General features: G+C 45.2%; 1 protein-coding gene across 1 annotated transcript; it reads left to right on the top strand.

Annotated features, from left to right (window-relative positions):
- The first annotated feature begins 19,030 nt into the window (after positions 1-19,030).
- On the top strand, positions 19,031-19,453 carry LOC127315083 (mitochondrial import inner membrane translocase subunit TIM17-3-like). Its single transcript, XM_051345612.1, has one exon. The coding sequence runs from the start codon at positions 19,031-19,033 to the stop codon at positions 19,451-19,453; it is 423 nt and encodes a 140-aa protein (XP_051201572.1).
- Positions 19,454-22,975: the final 3,522 nt, after the last annotated feature.

The following is a 22,975-nucleotide window of genomic DNA, read 5'->3' as shown; positions in this document are numbered from 1 at the left end:
AACTTAATACTGGAAGGGGTTCGGATGATAACCTGAAGGTGGACTTTTTAGGCATAGATGCATGCTGGATAGCGGTCTATGTACTTTGTCGTAATGCCCAATTAAATCTCACTATATTTATCATATCATGTATGTGCATTGTCATGCCCTCTCTATTTGTCAATTGCCCGACTGTAATTTGTTCACCCAACATGCTATTTATCTTATGGGAGAGACACCTCTAGTGAACTGTGGACCCCGGTCCATTCTTTTACATTAAATACAATCTACTGCAATACTTGTTCTACTGTTTTCTGCAAACAATCATCATCCACACTATACATCTAATCCTTTGTTATAGCAAGCCGGTGAGATTGACAACCTCACTGTTTCGTTGGGGCAAAGTACTTTGGTTGTGTTGTGCAGGTTCCACGTTGGCGCCGGAATCCCTGGTGTTGCGCCGCACTACATCCCGCCGCCATCAACCTTCAACGTGCTTCTTGGCTCCTCCTGGTTCGATAAACCTTGGTTTCTTTCTGAGGGAAAACTTGCTACTGTACGCATCATACCTTCCTCTTGGGGTTCCCAACGAACGTGTGCTGTACACGCCATCATGGTACTAAACGGTTGCTCGCATCATTTGCTATTGCCAACAGTAGTGTGCCCTTGTACTGCCCGGTCAAGAAGGTACCATCCACGGCTATGACGGGCCTACAATGTTCGAATGCCCTCGTGCATTGCTGGAATGACCAAAATGCACGGTGAAATACCCTCACTCTTTTACCGTCATGCAATGTCATTTTGGTTGCGGAAGGCTCCACCACATGCACCATGCCCGGGTTAGTTGAGGCCATCACTAACAACAACCTAGGGACTCGGTTGTATGCTTCCTCCCAATCACCGTACAACATCTTGAATGCGGCTTGTTTGGCCTTCCATGCCTTCCCGTACTTGACGTCGTACGCAAACCGGGATTTGACCGTATCTTGCACGGACCTAATGCTCATGGTAGGAAGTGATGATATCTCCGCCGAGAGCTTGTATGCAATGAACTCGGATGTGAGTTGACGGTGGTCCGGCTGCGCATCCTTGCCATCAAGCTTCGGCCTCCGGCACATGTGAGTGGCTACACAACTTGTTATGTGCCAAGAGGGCCCTTTTTTGAAAGGTCTTGCACGGACAACCCATGGGCACCTTTTATCCACACATTTTAGCGTGTACCGCTTCTTCAAGTCCGAGTGAACAACAATGTAAGGGCGATGATGCTTAATGGAGAACTCCTTCAACCATATCTTCAATTCCAAGAAGGTATCAAACGTGAGCCCTTTACAGATAATAGCCGTCCTACCATCCACATATCTCTTCGAAATTGGCCTAGCTCCAAGAAGTAAACTTTTGCCACCATCAACCACGGCTCCATCCGCAAGACTAACATCACGGAACAATGGTACCCGGATATCCCGTCCGGTTACCTTCTTGAAGATCTCGGCTCTTTCGGCTTCCTTAGCCGTCAAGCCATCCTCGTCAACCTCCTCTTCGGGTCCATCATCATCCGAGTCCGACGCATAGCATCGGGAATAAGGAATGGAGTGGTCCATCTCCTCTTGAGTCAAATATTTATCCAAATCACCGACATTGTTGTCATTCATCTCGAAACCATCATCACCATCGTCATGCTCGTCATACTCATTATCCAACGGAGGTTGTTGGGGAATGGGAGATTGGACAATGGGAGATTGGGTGCCTTCTTCTTGGCTCATGGGTGGTGGACTCCTCTCTCGAATGGGGGAGGAGGGCTGGTTAAGGTCAAGCTCGATACGAGCATCAACCGTCTTGGTTGCAAACAACTCCAAAGCCTTGTCTTGTGACCCGGCAACCGTCTCCTTGTAAACGGACCAACGTTGCTCGGAGTTGACACGCATTGTCTTCCAACGGGTGTGCATTCCAAACCCCACATTATGTCTTCCCTCTAGCTCAACACCATCATTTGGCTCATTCCAATTCAACTCAACCCTCACTTGTGCTACCACCTCCGCAAAGCTAGGGCTAAGGTCAAACACCAAGTCAACCTCTTCCGGGTCCGGCTCTATGTTTCCCTTCAAGAAAGCATCCTTGTCCACATGATGAACATGAACAATTCTTTCCATCCCCCTAGCATAATGGGAACAACACATACACACATGTGTTCATTAGTTAGCATAATCAACATAATCTACCCATACAAACTAGCACACTACCATTTCTCCTACTTCAACAACCCTAACATCCAACCAAATGCATCTCCACCCTCAAATCTACCAAATCCACATCTAGGGTTTCACATGTAGATTCAACCAAATACACAAAAACAATGGATGAAAAGAAGGGGAATGGAGGAGATTACCTCAAGGAACGAGTTGGGAACGATCTCCACAGACAGATCTGACGAAATCCAAGAGATTTGAGTAGGGATTTGAGGGGCGGAGAGAGAGAACCGGGCGCCTATGCTCAGTGAAGAAGAACAGAGGGAGGAGAAAGAAGATGGGTCGGGCTGGGCGGGCTGGCGCGGCCACACATAAGTGGATGTGTGGCGCCCTTGCCACGGGCGCCACACTTCCAAAGTGTGGCGCCGGCGCGAGCGGCGCCACACGGGCTGCCACGTCGGATCGGCTCACCAGCTCAGCGTCGACGGGCCACGTCGGATGGGTGTGTGGCGCCGGCAGGACGGGCGCCACATGGGCATGTGTGGCGCCCATGAGAGGGGCGCCACACAAAAGGGTTAGATGGGTGAAATAGTTTCGCCGGAGGGTCAGTCTGTGCTATAGTTTGACAAAAGGGTTATTTCTGTGTAAATCGCCAGAAAGACCACCTCGTGCCGAAGATCTGCTGATACACATCATGCACCATGTCTCACCAACCCCCGGTCCACGTCCATCATGGATTTAAATGGCCGAATATTGCAATTTTCAGATCTTTTATCATACTTGTTTAGCTTTTTTTTTGTATCGAAGGAGATAATGGTCGAATAAGGATTTAAATACAGATCATATCAGATTGCCGACGTGGAGCGAAAGCCGGGCGAACTCGGATCAAAAGCGGATAATTAAAGAAATACACACATAAAATTAGTACACGTGTAGTATGTAAACAAACTAAGTCCCTAGTCAACTAATCCATTGGTTAACATATGTTCAAGGTTTCCTGATCATGGACATTTATGTCAATTAACAATAGAATCATGTCATTGGATGAATGATGTGATGGGCACACACCAAACATAAGTATTCCAATGAAATCCAGTCATAAAGTTCATCATTGCAATTAATAGAAAAATGATGTAACTTACGCCTTAAACCGTGAGATCATATATAATCATTGTCACTGGAGGCTGTCCTGACTGCATTAACAGTCACACTGTAACAGGGTGATCATAAAGATGTTGCTCAGGTATTCTGAAGGGGTATGTTGAGGCGTATGCATTAAGATCGGGATTTGTCCATCCGCGTGACTGATAGGTACTCTGGGCCCACTCGGTGAGATTACATCTATGAAGCTTGCAAACATGTGACTAGGTCACGTGAATATACTATCACAGGAATGAGTAAATGTGTTTTGTCGGTAATAAGATTGAACTAGGTATGGAGATACCGATGATCAGATCTCGGACAAACCAAGTATCGTGAGATAAAGGGGATACGACTCGACATTTAAGGTTCAATCGTTAAGGTTTTTCGCGGAAAGCATAGGGACCATTATGGGTTTCCAGATCCCGTTGTTGGAGATGTCTCCATCATGTCTATACATTCCCGAACCGTAGGGTGACACGCTTAAGGGTTTTGACGCTTAGGGTTTGATTTGGGATCGTTGGAGAAATAAGAGAGATCGAACTCCAGAATCGAATCATTCTGGACATGTATCAAAAATGTTCCGGAGTCAATGAATTGTTCGAAGATTTATATAATATGTTTTAGTATTTAACTAAATGAATTAAATATTAAAATGGATTTAAAATTAGGACCTAATGGGCCACCATATATATGGCAACCCTTTAGGGGGGGCGCCTCCACCCATGGGAATGGGGAGCTGACGGCCCATGCAGGTGCCTCTCACTGGGGCGGCGGCCAAAGGTGGGGCATCTGGTGGAAGTGCCACCTCCTCCCCCATGCCTATATAAGGAGGGTAGACCCCTCTCCTCATTTATCCCCTTGGTTTTTTTGACTTCTCTCCGTCTCCCTTAAGTGTGGTTCTGAAATATTGGAACGTGCATGGGATTTGAGATCTCCACCACACGCACACCATCGTGCTGCTGGGTCCTCGGTTCGGATCTTTCTTCTCATGTTGCTTCACTAGTGTCGCGTCCATGGGACGGAGGACACCAAGGGTTTCCACCCCTTTTTGTTCAGCAAATGCGCACTGGGCGCTGCAAACATGATCAAGCACAACACAAACACACAAGATTTTTACCCAGGTTCAGGGCACAAGATGCGAAACCCCAAGCTTCTGATGGCCGAATGAACTGCTTACACAAGATTTTTCTGATCTTCTTGATGGCCGAATGAACCGCTTACACACGGAGATGAGATTCCCTTTCCCTTCGCCTCTGATACAGCTTTTCCCCTCCTTCCTCCAAGCCTAAACTTTTACTAGCACATGAACCTCCTTTTAAATCGCAAGGGGTTGGTACAAGGGTTGAGGGTATGTTAGACACATGTTTGCAACGGGTTGCGCCAAGGGCGGGAGCCTCGCGGTGAGACACCATCCATCTATCTTGTCCTCCCTCGGCATACTGCAGCCTGCCGTTGATCCCGTTGAACCGCCAAAGTTTCCTTAGAGATACGATGCTAAGTGGCCGCCATGTACTCCCAGGACGAGTTGACTTGCTCTATCCGGGATTGCCTCTCTCGACTGCTACAGCTCGCCGGGGACGCTCTAGGCGGTAGGGACCTCATGCCGCACCTCCGTTCGGGATGCATCGCGCAACGAATATGGCGGGTGTGGGGTTGCCACGGTGGTTCCAGAACTCCCTGTCAGAGGTGAACCTTGAAGATCTAGATCTTGTTGGTCTCGATGGTCTTCTCCGGCTACATCTTGACGAAGCACTTCTTCCAGTGGTCTGCCTTCGCCGCAGGCACCCGACGCGATAGGGACCCTAGTTCCCGTGACGTTGACACTAGCTCCCAGGCGTGGCCCGGTGGCCCCTAGAAGTTCTGACAAGTGACGATGCCTCCGGGACAGTGGATGGCGCAGGACAGAGGCCGCCGGGCTACGCCCTCACTCCTGGCGACGTGGGCAAGGCGGACTCCGCACATCGGCACCAACAGGTTCGAGCGAACATGTGTGACGCACCGACGGTTGACACGGATCCAAAGGGTCAGAAGCGTAGGGACCTGACTTGCCTGACTTCCACAGCCCCATTGAATTTCGCGCCAGCCATCGAAGGGGCAACCATCCCGTCGTTCCACAACGGCGGTTAGTGAGAAACGGTGAGGAACCAAATCTTCTCCTACCATGCGTCGCATACAAGAACTGCCTCCCCCTAAGGGGTGGTTGTCCCCTCCCTTGCACACCGCTCCCTTCCTTGTCCTCCACCTAGATATGCGTTCTCTCTCCATAGATCCAAGTACTCCTCTCTTCTCCACTACTCCAATGTCTCCGCCCGAGGGTTTCTCCAGTCGGAGCAAGCCCAAAAGCGGCTCAATGGCGGTGCGCGACAAGGACTAGGCCAAGTGGCGCACCTCGCAAGATGTCTTCACGCCGGGTGAGGACCTGTCGTCCTTCTATTGCCTGGCGGACGTGGTGGCCTCCTCATCCAACGAGAATGGGTCAACCAATACCCTGTCGACAAACACCTCCGAATCAACATAGTGGTATGTGTGTGTGTGTGTGTGGGGGGGGGGGGGGGGTACTCCTGATTCCTTATGGTCGACTTAGTCCCGCCGCTCTTGGCCTTCATGGTGGCGGTCCTGGCGGAGTACGGCCTCCTACTGGCCTTCACCCAAATGGTCTTCTCGCGTTAGAGATCTCCCAGCATCTCTGAGAGGCCTTCGTAGGGATTCTTCCCACCGTGGTCTTGTTACGCCACTTCTACTATCCACGCCTGATGAACCGTGACATCACCGACAGGGTCATGTTCATCCTCCACAGCCTAGATGAGTGGCGTGACAAGTGGTGCTAGGTGCTCTTCTCAGAGCCCAATGAGTTGCTAGCCGAGCCAACGGGTCCTCCCGAGCAGGAGAAGTGGACGACGTTGGGGGAGCACGACACGGACTTCGCATGTACCTTCGAGCGCATCAAGGAGCTGAGAGCACTCGGGTTGATGGGTAACTAGGTGACAGACCGTTTCCTCAAGCACTACCTAGCTCCCCTACATCGCCGCTCTGTCCCCGCCTGGCTACTGAAGCATGTGCACGATCGTGCCCGCCTCTTCACCGGCAGGCACTCTGTTCCGACCACATCCGATCTTGATTGGAAGGTGGATCTTCTGTGTGGGGGTGCCTAAGGCATAAGCTACCTCCGACGGAAATCCAGACCCTCTTTGAGGAACGAGACAACCTCGAGACTCCATTGTTGCCCAGATGCCACAATGCAACAAGATCAGAATTGTCCATCGGTGGGGTCCCCTGGAGGAGATTGAGCGGCACCTACGAAAGCAGATTCCAACCAGCTCCTTCGGGAAAGGCAAGGATCCCGCAGAAGCAGAGGGGGCCCCTCCTAGGGCCGCCCAAGGCGCCCGCCTGGCAGCAGTGACCTCTTTCGCTCCTCACGACACCATAGCGAGAACGCCGCTCCAAGTATGCTGCCTCAACCCCCAACGAAGGATCCTTCGTCGGGTGTGCAGTACAACTTGGCTCCCGATAAGGATGATCACGTGCCGCTGATTCGCCGACGGGGTTCCTCCACCCCAAACCTAGGAGGTGCAACCTCTCCCCCGCAGGCTCCAACCAGGACTCCCCCGGGACCACCCCCGATGATAGCGCCAATTGATGAGGGTTAACCTTGGCAATATCCATGGATGATGGACTTAGGGTTTCGAGGAAAGGTGGTGCGTTGGTGGTTCGTTGATTGGTCAGACAAACAAGGCTATCCGACAGATTGATTACGAGGCTAAAGCATCGTAAGCTAGAGCAAACTAGGGTTTACAACAATGATTCGATCTCCTCCCACTGGATCCTCCTAGCCTTTATATAAGAGGCTAGGTCTCATAGTGAAGTTTGGGTCGATTTACACTTGCCTAACTATGATAATGTCAGTTCCTTGTACATGCCTTTCCTTGTACGACAAGCCTTGCTTTGCGGGCTTCTTCTTCTGGCTTTGTGGGATTCTCCCAAATATACACCAGGGTTTCCTAAGTAGCTGGCCCAATTATGCAAACCCATGTCACCCGGGGATATCCATCCCCAGGGCTTCATCGCCCCCGACTAGAGACTCCCGGGCTGAGCCCATTCATGGGTAATGCTCAAGCGCCGAATTTGTCTCAGAGCGCGACTTCCCGCGGGACTCCAACCTGGAGCCCGAGTGAGTGTGCCTCATATTCTTCTCTTCCTTTATCCTCTTGTTGTGTCGGCTGGTATTCATTTTTCAACGATGATGTGGCATTGCTAGCCAAGCGCCCCTGTGAGAATGGCGACAGCTCCGCACCGGCAGCAAAGAGGACCCCGGAAGTCCACCCAGGAGCCGCGATCGCTGGTTCGCTTGGTCCCCTCGCCGCTCCTTCCCTTGGGAAAGATCCAAATTTGGACAGAGGCCCTGGTCCATCCATTAGCTCCCAAGGTAATCCTCTTAAACCGAGCACCCGGTGCGCTAGTCCGATTTTGTTTGGCTCACGCCTTAGGCCTTCGTTACGCAGCAAAAGTCATGCACCTGCCACCCGTGCCCCGGGTGAAGGAAGTGTTGATGGTCTCTTCGGCGTCTGAAGATGAGGAGGAGGAGCATCCTACTGCCAAGAGCCCTAAGAGCCTCGGGCGAGCCCCCTCCCCCACCAGTCCTGGCAGTGGGATAGGTGCTCGCGAGGAGCTCCCTTCAACCGCGGCACCGGATCTCCCCAGCGCCCCTAGCGGGAATGCCGCTTCCTCTAGCTCCACGCCGCTCAGCCGGGATCGTCGATGAGCTTCCCACCCTCGTGGGCGACCCAGACACCAGCGTATACTCCCTAGCCAACCAGCAAAAATGGAGCGATAGTTTGTCTTCAAGATCATCTATGATTTAATCGAGCGATAGTGTTATTTGTTATGTTGTTAATTATACTAGATGACCCGGTGCGCCCAGGCGTACAGGCAAAAGCGAGCCAGTATGTAACCATAAGTTTTAATCAGCTGATGTTTATTTAGTTCAAAAATTCAGTAGATCTTTGAGATCCTTTAAACTTGCCATGCCCCGGCGCCAAATGGTAAAAGCAAGACAATATTCAAGCCATGTTTAATTTTGTAATATATTTTATTTTGATTGTAAACAATAATTGGTTTTGAACATTATAAACTGGTTGGGTATCTAGACGATGCAAGCAAGATATAAAACTGATGTATACATCTCTCATCTTTTATGTTATCATAAACAGTAGTCATTCAAACGCAAAAATATCATATTGTTTCTGCACCTGATAATCAGTGGAGTACTGGTAGCTTTACTTCTAGAAAATTGTGTAGTCGTTTCTACAACCGATCACCAGATACTCTTCCACATGATAATTTTGAGATAACCCACCATGCAATGGAGCTTATACCTACATGCAGTAAAACACGATGGAGAACAATATTGAAGGTAACTGAAAGTGTAACACGATTTTTTTAAATAATGCTATAACATCAATTGACCGTTCATACAATGGACTTGATATACTTGCATGCAGACAATACGATGGATTCCAGCAACTCGAGTTTTGTTTTCATTATTATAACTTTACTCATGCTCAAGAATGGATCTTGTTTAAAGGCAACTGAATGACTAACATGCCAATGTACACATAATGCTTTGGCAATAAGTGACTATCAGTCTCTGTTTATGGAGTTAAAAATCTTTCCCAAAATGCTTTACAACTGACTATCAATAGCAATAAAGAGTATCACCTCTTTTACCTCATGGTCCGAGGTCAAGAACACACAGTCAAACAAGAAAAAATCTCACTTCTGGTGGTGTGACACAGGCAAGCATACACTTTACACAGGCAAGCAGAAGCAAACCTTGACAGGAGCAACAAGAACAGCACGGGTAAAGCTCAATCCTGCCAAAAATTACTACAATGAGCATATTAATTTGTTACATGACTGTCTGAACTCAAAGTATATTAATTTTCCACCGGGATTTATTATGAGCAATTTTGAACTTGGTTCAAAGGACTGAATATTCAATATGTCCTACAATTTTCAGTTAGCTTCTCAGGCTAACACAGGAAAATTGCTTGGAACATGAACTGAAAACAAGTCCAAGCCAAGTAGATAATATGAGCTGAAACTGGGCTCTGTAATACAAAGAACTTAAAAACCAAGGAATGTGCATTCCAAACTATAATGTATAAGAAACAAATGGCAGAGAAAGAATCAAGCCACAGAATATATTCAAGCAAAATTAGTGTGTGGAGACAACAGAGTACAAGAGACGGGGAAATATCGGCGTGGAAGATGTGATTGCTTGTACAAGCCACGGAAAATATGAACTCACATGTTGCTTGTTATCACCATTGGTGAGAATCTTCTGTGTAGCGAACCATCATCAACATCGACAGTTTTAATGAAATGCATTTATGGAGAATATCACCAGAAAATTTAGAAATAGTCAATACACATCCAAATATATATGCAGATCTAGAGTACATGAGCGTGACCTGGCTCCAATCTCTGCAATTCCTGAAATTTCTTGAAGGGGGAGAAGTAGAATGGACGCACACAGCTGATGTCCTCGTCCATTGCTGCTAATTGCCACCAATTTACCTACACAAACGATCCAAAAAAAAAGATTAAAACCCATTCAGCGCACCAATGAACCAAAAAAAGCATTTACCTGCATGAACGACCCAATAAAAAATTTACTTAACCCTGCCTAACTCCCAATGTATTTAAGCTGAGGAAATTGCTTAGGAGGTCAGTACCTGCATGAAGGTCTGGAACCTCCCCAGCTGTCTGGTGCTTCTTCTTGGCGGGAGAGAGAAGAGGAGTCGAGCTGTTGCGGCCTTCGCCATCCATCAACTGTTGCGGCCTAAAATGCAGTTAATCAGAAACAATGAGAGAGTACTGGCCATGGCAGGGTAATATATTTTGGATTCCGTACATTAAATAGAACATATATGAAGGAGGAGTGATCCACTGATCCCCCTTGTGCTCCTGCCCACAGTACTGATAAAAATAATCGCACTACAAAACCAAATTGATCTTGACAAGAAGCAAGGAATCAAAGGACTGGAAAATCTGTATTTAGATATGCCAGTTTATTTCTGTAATTCTTGGACACTAAAAATTAAATGGTTATCTAATTCTGAATTAGTAATTCTATATTGGCCGCCAAAAAATAATCTACTGAGCAGACCTGCCACCACGCACCGAATCGAGCGTCGTCGTGGCAGACGCTGATCTCCAATAACAACACGAGCTCGTACCTTTTGCTTGTCACTCGGCAGACACCATTGTCCATCAGGTGAGGTTGCTCTGAAAATCATCCACCGCTGTCCATTATTTTCTAACCATTTCTTCCTGCACAGTCCAAATATTTCTTGCACATCACCGAGGAAAATGAAGCATAAAAAACTCAAAAACTAAAATAAGAAGTAAATAACAGACAAGCAGCTACTCGCCTACTCAAGAACACACTGAAATTTAATTTTGTACCAAATTCTAGCAGATTAAACACTTGTTACCCAAATCATCAAGCCCAGAGAGTAATATATTTTTCTGAAGAAATGCAGAATAGAAAAGAAGAATCTGAGACATACCGGGCTTGGCTTTCAAATAAGTGTAACATCAATTGGCCACTTGCACAAAAATATCTTTCAGGACCAATATATGAGAACCAAACTTCAAAAATTGCCCAAATCAGTTCCCCAGAACCGGGATCGACACTAACTGTATAAAATTCAGATTGCAAAGACATTAACACAATGAAATAATAGTGCTGAAGAAGTATTTTAGGTAGAAAAAACTGCAGTAAAATGACTGCACCTCCTCCAAACACAATGAAACCTAATGCAGCCAGGACAACTTGAACCATTGGAACCCATCCAACGGCCTCCTGTATGCCTCATTTGATGTAAATTTGAATCATTTGATGCAACCTATCATCATAATGGGCAGAGGCCTATCAAACTATAGATAAACCACTACCATCGTAAAAATCCTAGATTATTTAAGCATCACCTCAATTAAAATGACAGCAAGAAACAAGTAAACTAATTGATCATTTTTTAATCTTATAGCGTGCAAGGAAGAAACTTTCCGTGAACACTTCTAAATAGGTAGTACCAAGTTAAAGGGCATCATCTACAATCAGACCAAACAAATCTATGGCATAACTAAACAAGAACATGATTTCAGTTCAATGTCGTCCCGATTACGATTTCATTCAGCACAGCTTTGAACGATCTTGTATGTGTATGGCCCCTTCTATTTTTATTCCTAATCTTTCCAAACCTGAATTGTATGATTGCTGTAGCAACTTCTCCCAAAAGAATTTAAAACATATAACCTTAAATTATAGAGAAGATTCATATCCTATGATCTTGAGCACATGGACATAGTTCTCACAAAAAGCATATCGACAGCTAATTCACCTCAAAACTGTGGAACTTTTTATATGTTCTGATTATATGAATCAAAATCTTAATACAAACAAAGGGGACTGCTCAGATAAGTATTTTTTTTTATAAAATTCAGTTTTTACACAATTCAGGTTCCAATTATATGCCCCGCAAAAAAAAAGGTTCCAATTATATGAATCACATCAAGACAGCTAGTTCACTTCAAATCTTGAAATCAAGACTGCAGAATTTCTGAATTTTTATATTTTTTCTAATAGAAGTGACAAAATAGAAGAAGTGCTCAACTTTTTGTTGATAGGGATGTATCTATAACTAAAACATGTCTATATACCTCCGTATCTACACAAAGTTGAGCAGCTTTTTTTTAGAGACAGAGAGAGTACAATAGAAGGGATAAGAACTACCTGACCATCTGGCTTATTTAGCACATAGGTACCACCATAAACAACACTTGGACGTGCAGAAGCCTGACCAATAATGTACCACGTTAGCATATATATTCCAATAGGAGCACAACTATGCAGAAGAAAGCTGCAAGGTAATACAAATAATTGAGGTGCACCTTTAACTTTTAAGCATCCTTCCATTAAACAGAAGAAAAAATGTAGAATGGAAAAAGCTAGAAGAAGGAAATTAAGCCATGCTCTCTAAGAATAAGTAACTAACACGCAAGGAAAAATGTAGGATGATCCACATCTAAAATCTACATATAAGGCATCGGGAGCTAATCATTTACCTTCTTATTTATGTAGAAATGCCTCAACATAGGTTGTTCCTGGCAAATACCATCGAAATAAAATTAATAATGTGCTCACCCAACACCTCAGTTAGTAACCAACCGCGGGAACACAAAAACATAAATAAATGGTCATACATAGTTTACCTTCTAGCCCGTGAACATCTCTGCTACAAAAATCAGTCACTTGACTTGCATGTTCTTTTCTAGCCCCTGCAATGAAACAAAAAACTAAATAGTTTACAATCAAAGTGACTACATCTATGTTTTCCACTGATCATGCCACTATAAAGTACTACCTCTGTCCCGTTTTAATTGACGCCCCTATGTACCTGCTCGCTTCCTGCATGACACTACACCCCGCGTCGATTAAAGAGGAACGGAGGGAGTAGAACATAATATATTATATAGTAGAGCAGATGAAAAAAGAAAGGGAAAATTAAGAGAGCATTACTTGACCTTGCTCATGATGGAGCACACTCAACACCTACACACCACAAGATAAGCCTGTGAATATTTCCTCATGGCAATATTCCAGTAGACAAAATAAAATAGCCACTGCAACCAAGCCTTCGTGTATCTGATCAGAACTCTCTTCGAATGCTACTTCTCCATATAATATTTACACAAATTGAACAAGATACACCTTATCTTTTTTAGAGGAAACAAGCACCGAGCACGGAATTAACGAGACTCACCAAAGCGGCATCAAGAGATGGACCTCATGGTGGTGCGCATGTGGCGGCACCGTGATGTCCGCGCGACGTCCATGCCCCTTGCCACTCCTGTCCTCTTTTCCTTCCAGGAGCAGTCCCTCACTGCTCAAAGCGATGCAAATATGTAGAAAATCAGACACAGTACCAACTTTCTCATCGGTGGATATGCATTATCAGTTTATATTTGTTTTTGTACAACTTACAGGCATCTTTCTAGACTACAAATGAACACATTCGGTCAGAAAAGCAAGTGAATATTATAAGGAAAATTTAGCATACGAAAATGTGTGCAATTGGCTTTATGCAGAAAAATTGCTTTTTAGATGTCATCTTCCATGTCATATTCTGCAGTATCCCACCATTTATACTGACACGGTTTCAAGAGGATATGGAGTACTAACCTTTTGGCAAGATTTTGATTGGGAGGAAGACGAGAGGTGGTGCTCGTAGTCTTGGAAGCAAGTATGGTGCCCGCCACCTGCCTGAGCAGAGCCAATCCACCCTCGACGCACCGGCAGCCGGGAGGGTGCACGATGTACAAACGTGAGGCCGACGGCAGATCCTCCTCCCTGTGAGACTCCCATTTCGTTAGCAATGGCACGTTGAGCAGCCTAATGACCTAAGAAACGAAAAGGAAAATGGTGTAGGTTGGATTCTTGGAACCATTACCGATGTGTACACAGGGCACCAGCCGCCGACGACCTCTCCTCGCTCGGGCACGCTCCCTGCCTCCACTGCTGCCGCGTCCAACCGCCCCCGTCGCTCGGCGCTGCCTTCCGTCGCCGCTGCCGTGTCTAGGCATCCCATCGCTCGCCGCGCGCTGCAGGCCGCCGCCGCTTCAAACCGCGGCGTCCTCCCTGCCGGTGGCGGCTCCCGCATCCAGCCGCCTCCGAGAGGAGTGCGGCGTCGCTCCTGCCGGTCGATCCATCCCGGGGAGAGGCGGCGCAAGGCGGTGCGCCAACTTTGACCGTGAATTGAGGAGGAGGAGAGGAGAAGGAGGCGGCTCGGGGATTGGGGGAGGAGGAAGGAGGCGGCTGACTGGGGGACGGGAGTTGCTCGATGCCTAGGTTTTCACCGCGACGGACATATATCACTACGCTGAGGAGCAGCCCTCTACTCTCAACCACACGACCCCACGTACGGGAGGGCCTGCTTGTCATAGACGTTTCAGCGCTGAGCCAACGTGAACGACAAATGCAACAATCGGACGGCTGCAATGAAAAGCGGGATTGGAGTTTTACTGTGCAAAGTGAAACGGACGAACCAGATCTTTACGATTTCATTCAGCACAGCTTTGAATGATCTTGTATGTGTATGGCCCCTTCTATTTTTATTCCTAATCTTTCCAAACCTGAATTGTATGATTGCTGTAGCAACTTCTCCCAAAAGAATTTAAAACATATAACCTTAAATTATAGAGAAGATTCATATCCTATCATCTTGAGCACATGGACATAGTTCTCACAAAAAGCATATCGACAGCTAATTCACCTCAAAACTGTGGAACTTTTTATATGTTCTGATTATATGAATCAAAATCTTAATACAAACAAAGGGGCTGCTCAGATAAGTATTTTTTTATATAAAATTCAGTTTTTACACAATTCAGGTTCCAATTATATGCCCCGCAAAAAAAAGTTCCAATTATATGATTCACATCAAGACAGCTAGTTCACTTCAAATCTTGAAATCAAGACTGCAGAATTTCTGAATTTTTATATTTTTTCTAAGAGAAGTGACAAAATAGAAGAAGTGTTCAACTTTTTGTTGATAGGGATGTATCTATAACTAAAACATGTCTATATACCTCCGTATCTACACAAAGTTGAGCAGCTTTTTTTTAGAGACAGAGAGAGTACAATAGAAGGGATAAGAACTACCTGACCATCTGGCTTATTTAGCACATAGGTACCACCATAAACAACACTTGGACGTGCAGAAGCCTGACCAATAATGTACCACGTTAGCATATATATTCCAATAGGAGCACAACTATGCAGAAGAAAGCTGCAAGGTAATACAAATAATTGAGGTGCACCTTTAACTTTTAAGAATCCTTCCATTAAACAGAAGAAAAAATGTAGAATGGAAAAAGCTAGAAGAAGAAAATTAAGCCATGCTCTCTAAGAATAAGTAACTAACACGCAAGGAAAAATGTAGGATGATCCACATCTAAAATCTACATATAAGGCATCGGGAGCTAATCATTTACCTTCTTATTTATGTAGAAATGCCTCAACATAGGTTGTTCCTGGCAAATACCATCGAAATAAAATTAATAATGTGCTCACCCAACACCTCAGTTAGTAACCAATCGCGGGAACACAAAAACATAAATAAATGGTCATACATAGTTTACCTTCTAGCCCGTGAACATCTCTGCTACAAAAATCAGTCACTTGACTTGCATGTTCTTTTCTAGCCCCTGCAATGAAACAAAAAACTAAATAGTTTACAATCAAAGTGACTACATCTATGTTTTCCACTGATCATGCCACTATAAAGTACTACCTCTTTCCCGTTTTAATTGACGCCCCTATGTACCTGCTCGCTTCCTGCATGACACTACACCCCGCGTCGATTAAAGAGGAACGGAGGGAGTAGAACATAATATATTATATAGTAGAGCAGATGAAAAAAGAAAGGGAAAATTAAGAGAGCATTACTTGACCTTGCTCATGATGGAGCACACTCAACACCTACACACCACAAGATAAGCCTGTGAATAATTCCTCATGGCAATATTCCAGTAGACAAAATAAAATAGCCACTGCAACCAAGCCTTCGTGTATCTGATCAGAACTCTCTTCGAATGCTACTTCTCCATATAATATTTACACAAATTGAACAAGGTACACCTTATCTTTTTTAGAGGAAACAAGCACCGAGCACGGAATTAACGAGAATCACCAAAGCGGCATCAAGAGATGGACCTCATGGTGGTGCGCATGTGGCGGCACCGTGATGTCCGCGCGACGTCCATGCCCCGTGCCACTCCTGTCCTCTTTTCCTTCCAGGAGCAGTCCCTCACTGCTCAAAGCGATGCAAATATGTAGAAAATCAGATACAGTACCAACTTTCTCATCGGTGGATATGCATTATCAGTTTATATTTGTTTTTGTACAACTTACAGGCATCTTTCTAGACTACAAATGAACACATTCGGTCACAAAAGCAAGTGAATATTATAAGGAAAATTTAGCATACGAAAATGTGTGCAATTGGCTTTATGCAGAAAAATTGCTTTTTAGATGTCATCTTCCATGTCATATTCTGCAGTATCCCACCATTTATACTGACACGGTTTCAAGAGGATATGGAGTACTAACCTTTTGGCAAGATTTTGATTGGGAGGAAGACGAGAGGTGGTGCTCGTAGTCTTGGAAGCAAGTATGGTGCCCGCCACCTGCCTGAGCAGAGCCAATCCACCCTCGACGCACCGGCAGCCGGGAGGGTGCACGATGCACAAACGTGAGGCCGACGGCAGATCCTCCTCCCTGTGAGACTCCCATTTCGTTAGCAATGGCACGTTGAGCAGCCTAATGACCTAAGAAACGAAAAGAAAAATGGTGTAGGTTGGATTCTTGGAACCATTACCGATGTGTACACAGGGCACCAGCCGCCGACGACCTCTCCTCGCTCGGGCACGCTCCCTGCCTCCACTGCTGCCGCGTCCAACCGCCCCCGTCGCTCGGCGCTGCCTTCCGTCGCCGCTGCCGCGTCTAGGCATCCCATCGCTCGCCGCGCGCTGCAGGCCGCCGCCGCTTCAAACCGCGGCGTCCTCCCTGCCGGTGGCGGCTCCCGCATCCAGCCGCCTCCGAGAGGAGTGCGGCGTCGCTCCTGCCGGTCGATCCATCCCGGGGAGAGGCGGCGCAAGGCGGTGCGCCAACTTTGACCGTGAATTGAGGAGGAGGAGAGGAGAAGGAGGCAGCTCGGGGATTGGGGGAGGAGGAAGGAGGCGGCTGACTGGGGGACGGGAGTTGCTCGATGCCTAGGTTTTCACCACGACGGACAGATATCACTACGCTGAGGAGCAGCCCTCTACTCTCAACCACACGACCCCACGTACGGGAGGGCCTGCTTGTCATAGACGTTTCAGCGCTGAGCCAACGTGAACGACAAATGCAACAATCGGACGGCTGCAATGAAAAGCGGGATTGGAGTTTTACTGTGCAAAGTGAAACGGATGAACCAGATCTTTTTGCCCCTTTCAGATGGCCTGGTTGGGAGGGTAGTCTTTCAATATTTATAGGAGAAATATAACTTGTGTGGTCGTCAAAACTGTCAAAATTGATAGGTTTTGAGGTTGCTAATACTAAATATTGGCTTAAATTCCAACTATTTATAGTCACTCTAAATACGTTATCGAACAATATTATCGGCTGGAAAAATTGGACCGTCTACTTCTTGTGTGCGGGAGTAGCACGCGACTAGTAAAGATAGTAGTAACATGCTCGCGCGACGCGCTACCAATATCCATATTACAGGACTAGTACATCGTTACCAGTGGCATGTTAGGATCCGTGGGCAGGTTCTGCGCGACTAGTAATTGATTTGCACACGCGGCTAATAGGCACTTTTCTACCAGTGTTGATGCTTGTAAATTGCTGGATCGGATATGATTCGGTCGTGTGCACCCAAATATTTCTGGTTGTGCGTCTTCAGGAGGGACTGACACGAAGCTTCGTTGTCTGATTCCATCATGAGACATATCGGTTTTAGATTTTGATGGAGAAGACAATGGCGGAGAATAATATCATGGCGGCTGAGGTCTTAGGTCTAGTAATGACGGACCGAGTCTTTGAGGCGATGTGAACTTTGTTTGGTGTTTCTTGACCTGCAACAGCGACATCAACAAGCGGGGGAGCCGGGGAGGCAGCATAAGAGTGAAAATTCAAGATCTGGTCTTAATTGGTTTTACCTGGCAATGCTTGTTGAAGGTATTGTTTTGGGAGCGCAAACTTTCTACATGGTGAAAATCTAAGATCCATGACTGAGCGGCGATGGCTCTTGTGCGATGTTTCCTTCTTAGAGGCATCACTTTTGGAGAATTAGACTTCCGATGATGTCTTGGTATTGGTTTATGTTGCAACTACAAGTTAGCGGGGTCTTCCTGTAGTACTGTTGTGTGCATTCGTAGTGTCTTTAGGACATTTCGTTGTTGCAGATGTTGTGAGTAATTGATATCTTTGCTATATTAAATTATTAATATATTTTTTTGTCGAAAAAATGCAATCCCTTATAGGTAAGCACATTTCTCGTAGAGTATTAGCCACTTTAAAAACCTACCGGACAATGCTTCCTCAGTGTAAAATTCAAGACATTTGCTCTAGCAAAGCTTCTACATAAAGAAGAATGTCATATCTAGTCATTTTCCTAGAATCTCATTTTCTTCCCATCACATGCGGCCTTGTTACCGGATGCAAGCGAGAGTCGGCGAGAAACAATTACTTTAGGTCGGTTCCTACATCATAGGATGTTGCGGTTCGAGCAAGTGTAAGGGTGGGTGGGCCCATGATAAAAATACCAAAAATAGCAACCCATATATATAAAACAGCCTTGGTTTGCCCCACCTAGCTCCCTTCCCTTCTTCATATTCCAAGAGCGTTCCAGCAGGTCGTATTTCTCCCAACAGTCCGAACTGGTTATTGATGCGAATCCGGCCCGTTGCCTGAACTTTGTAAAGACCAGAGTTTTCGTACTCGAGTTCCGATTCAAGTACATCTCGTGTTCCTGTACACCAGCAAAAAAATTACCCTTTGGGAAACAGTGGAACGTACCTATCCTAGAGCCCTTATAATTAACAAACTCGTGATCTCTTCCCTACAGAACCTGCAATCCAAGGCAACGAGACCGGCCGAGGCGCGCGAGGAGATGACCATGGCCACGCCGAGACCGCGAAAACCGTTCTTTGACCACTTCCGCGAGAATGTGACCGACGGCTTCATGGTCGGCATGTACGGCACCATCTACCACTTGCGCGACAAGGGCGGCCTCCAGGCCATCTGCAAGAAGGCGGCTCATCTGAGCTGCTCTGCCGCGGTATGTTTCGGCGTCTTCTCCGCCATCGATTACGCCATGGTCTCCGCGCGCCGGAAGGAGGAGCCGTTCCTGAACTGCGCCGTCGCCGCGGCCGGCGCCTGCGGAATTACCTTCTTGCCCAGGGGGGTCTGTTACGCCGGCGGCTCCGCTCTCATCGGTGGTGCCCTCGGTGGGGTTCTGCTGGGCGGCCTCAGGCTGTTAGTCCTCGAAGGTGGTGACCAGAATCTCTCGCCGCAACTAGGGTCTTCCCGCGCAAGATAATTGCCAACCAACACCACCTCTCTTTTTTGAGATGCTAACACCACCTGTCGAGTTCCTCTTTTTCTTCTTCTTTTTTCTATGTATGCTTCCCACATAACACATTGCTTTGTTTTTTCAATAAAGAAACTATATTAATATCGCGGAGATACCAATTACAGTCAGCCTCTGCAACAACATCATGCCCTAATGATATAAAGGATGCACACATTACTTTGTTGATTTTGTAAATTTTATTTTTGTAGGAATACCAATAGGCACGTGATATTTTGCAGAATAAAAGCCGCAAGGTAGTTTCAGATATTTCCATCCATCCGTCGTTTCTGAAATTGCTTCAGTTCTGCGGCTAGTTGTTTCTGAATTTTTTTCCAACAGGCTATACCGCTCTGGGATATGCAAACATAGCTGTGAAATTACATATTCCTAGAACAAATTGGCATGCCAGTGATGGTATAGTATATAAGTATCTATGATGCGTGCAAATTTGCATATGTCTTGGGATACTATTTTCTGCTCATATCGTATTGCACGAGTGTGGATATAAATACAACTCTATAAGAAAATAGAAGTGAAAGAAGAAAAGGAAAACAAAAGGCATAAAAGATATTAGTTGAATGCCCGTGTGTTGCCATGAAATATCAAAATCATGAAATATCAAACCCATTGCCTTCTCCCTCCATATATAATCCAAAAACAAATCATTGATTTCACCGTCTACTATGCATTCCTTCCATCCAAGAAATCGTAGCATACACAATCTAGGGTCCAATGTTCCAGAATCACTTGGAGCACCTCACTGAAATATTTTGTACCCTCTAAATAAGGGTAGATAAGACATCTACTATTGTGTCAAAGATTAAAGACGATAGCGGATCCCCTTGTCTCGGTGCATGATGGGTATTGAAATAGGGTCCCACCTCATCATTCACTCGAATTCCTACTTTTCCTGTGGTAACCGTTTTTATTACACAATCATTGAAATCAAATTATATATGGAGTTGCTTTCCATGGGAAAGGATGATATTGTACATGAACACATAAAATCTACAAATGTGAGGATGGAAAAAATTCGGCTATGGTGCAACAATCCTGAGGAGGACAATTAAAACCAGCACCGGTGAAAATTGTCTGCTCCTGAAGTCCACGTTCTTCTATGGCAAAGAAACATGGCATCAAAGTGAAATGGCACAGCGAGAAACAAGATAGACCATTGGCTTAACAGAATCACCTAGAGCACATGGCTGACATATATAAAATAACTAAGGTTCATGTCGATCATCTAGAAGTGGAGAGGTTCAAGCAAAGAGAGGAAATATAATGCAACTTTCATGTTAAGGGAGTTGGCCGGCTAATCTTTATAGGTGTCAAATCGAGAACCATGAAGTGAACATTCTCAGCTTCTCAATCTGCTTGCAAAGAAACTAAGTAGAGCCCTGTAGTTCATACTGGAATCACTTGAAGCACCTGACTGAAATATATCGCTTCAACCCAGTAACTTCGACAACCGAATATAACTAAGAGTTCAATACTCTGAGCCTATAGCAGCAGTGCACTGTCAAAACAGTACCTTGTTTTATCTATTGTATGAACTGACTGTTTAACTATACTAGATAATACCCCGCGCGTTGCAGCGGGATTTGTAGCAAAAAAAACCGTACAGAAAATCTTACGCACTATTTAAAAAAATATGATACATGACAGCTTTGCAAATGGATCATCCTGCTGCACAATCATCTTCTGTTCAGATTTAGTTTTAGACCCAAAATATGATTCTGATTGATCAAATATCTAATCAAAATTAGCGTCATGATATTGCAATAACTCGGCCAGCTTATAAGAAATAAAACCCAAGCGCAGATCAATCTTCAGAAGAGCGAGTATTATCAAAATTGATTTTAGATGTGGGGTGGGATCTCCATGGGTCCGTGTAAATGTAATATTCAGGTAATTAATCATGACATCAACCATATATATTTTCAGACTAACTTAACTATTTGTGCTAAAAAACATCACTACGAATTCTGTGTGTGGAATAAACTTTCGTTACCCGCCATTTCTAATTTGAGATCGATCAAAGGGCCGAAGACCAAATTTTGAGACCAATGAGTCTCTATCCTCACAACGATAGCACTAAAACTATGGTTCAACTATTGAAGCCGTGGCACACTCCTTATGAACATTAGAAATAATCCTAATGTTGTTCACCATTTCGGTAGTTAATGTAACATCTAACATATCTTGATATATATCTTCCATAAGAAATCAGAAATACTTCAATTGTGTTTGCTTCGATGCAGCAACAAATGTATTCTGAAAAAAATCCATTGTAACTTAGCAATTGATCAGCCCAAAAGATAAAATAAATGAATCTCATACTTGAAGACAATGTAATGGTTGAGAGAAATTTCTTGAAGCATACCAATAATTGCATACATACCTTATATTTCAGAAAAGTAGCAGCTGAGTGATGCGCAGGTTCATCTTTGAAATAATCAATGTCTTTGTACCAAAGCTCCACTCGTGAAGAACCATTTTCTACATACGAAAGCTTATTGTGTGAGAAAGTTCATGTTAGAGCACGCACGTGAACTTTAGATGATGTGAGATTCCAAAAATCACAATTTAGCTACATATATAGATTCATGAATATTCAGAGGAATAAACCATTTGAAAGTGTATTGCTGAAAATATCATGGCCTTCATTTAATTGTTTAAAATTCTCCAGCTGAAGAAGAGGATAGAAAAGATTACGTAGACTGATAAAAATTGTATATCGTGAAAAAGAACAATATTGAAAGAAGAGTAGAGTGGCATAACAGGAAAATGAATATTGTGTGTAGGGAATGAAGCGTTTCATCGATGAGTACACTTATTTACAGGCGAAACATATATTATATCAATCAGTTAACTTATAATGCAAGAACTAACTAACTGAATGAGTAAAATGTCGGTTGCATGGACTTGTAGGGAGTCGAGGGATGACACCACGTTGTTGGAGGAAGATACGATGCTTTGTTGTGGCCATTTGAGATACTGACGCTCGCTCGTAAAATATGAGAGAGAGATCGTCAGACTGGATTGTTGCTGCGGCAAGCTCCCGGCGCCAGCATTTCCCGTATATGGGTAGCTGTACCTACGAACCATATACACAGAAGAAGATCCATACCTTGCAGATCCAGATGAACTACACCCATTGATGCAACATATTATTTCAAATAGTCAGGCTCATGAGCACTCAGGAAACATAATAGGAAGGAGCATATGATCTAAATCACCAAACGGCATCAAGCCTTCTGCCCGTGCACAGTATCACGACCCATGGAGATCCCGCTCCACCTTCGGGTCACTGGCGAGCTGCCTCACGTTGCCGATAAAGAGGGTAGGGCTCGAAGACTAACAACTTGCTAAAATGTGATACGATGAAGGGGATCGCCGGGGTCGTGGCCTCAAGTCACTCACGGGAGGAACATGTAGTAATTGCATAGTTTGGCTTGGCAAGCGTGAGTTCACGAGGAGCGGTATAAA

This window comes from Lolium perenne, chromosome 7 (assembly GCF_019359855.2).
Source record: "Lolium perenne isolate Kyuss_39 chromosome 7, Kyuss_2.0, whole genome shotgun sequence".
Lineage (NCBI taxonomy): Eukaryota > Viridiplantae > Streptophyta > Magnoliopsida > Poales > Poaceae > Lolium > Lolium perenne.
This window is presented reverse-complemented; position numbering and strand designations above follow the sequence as displayed.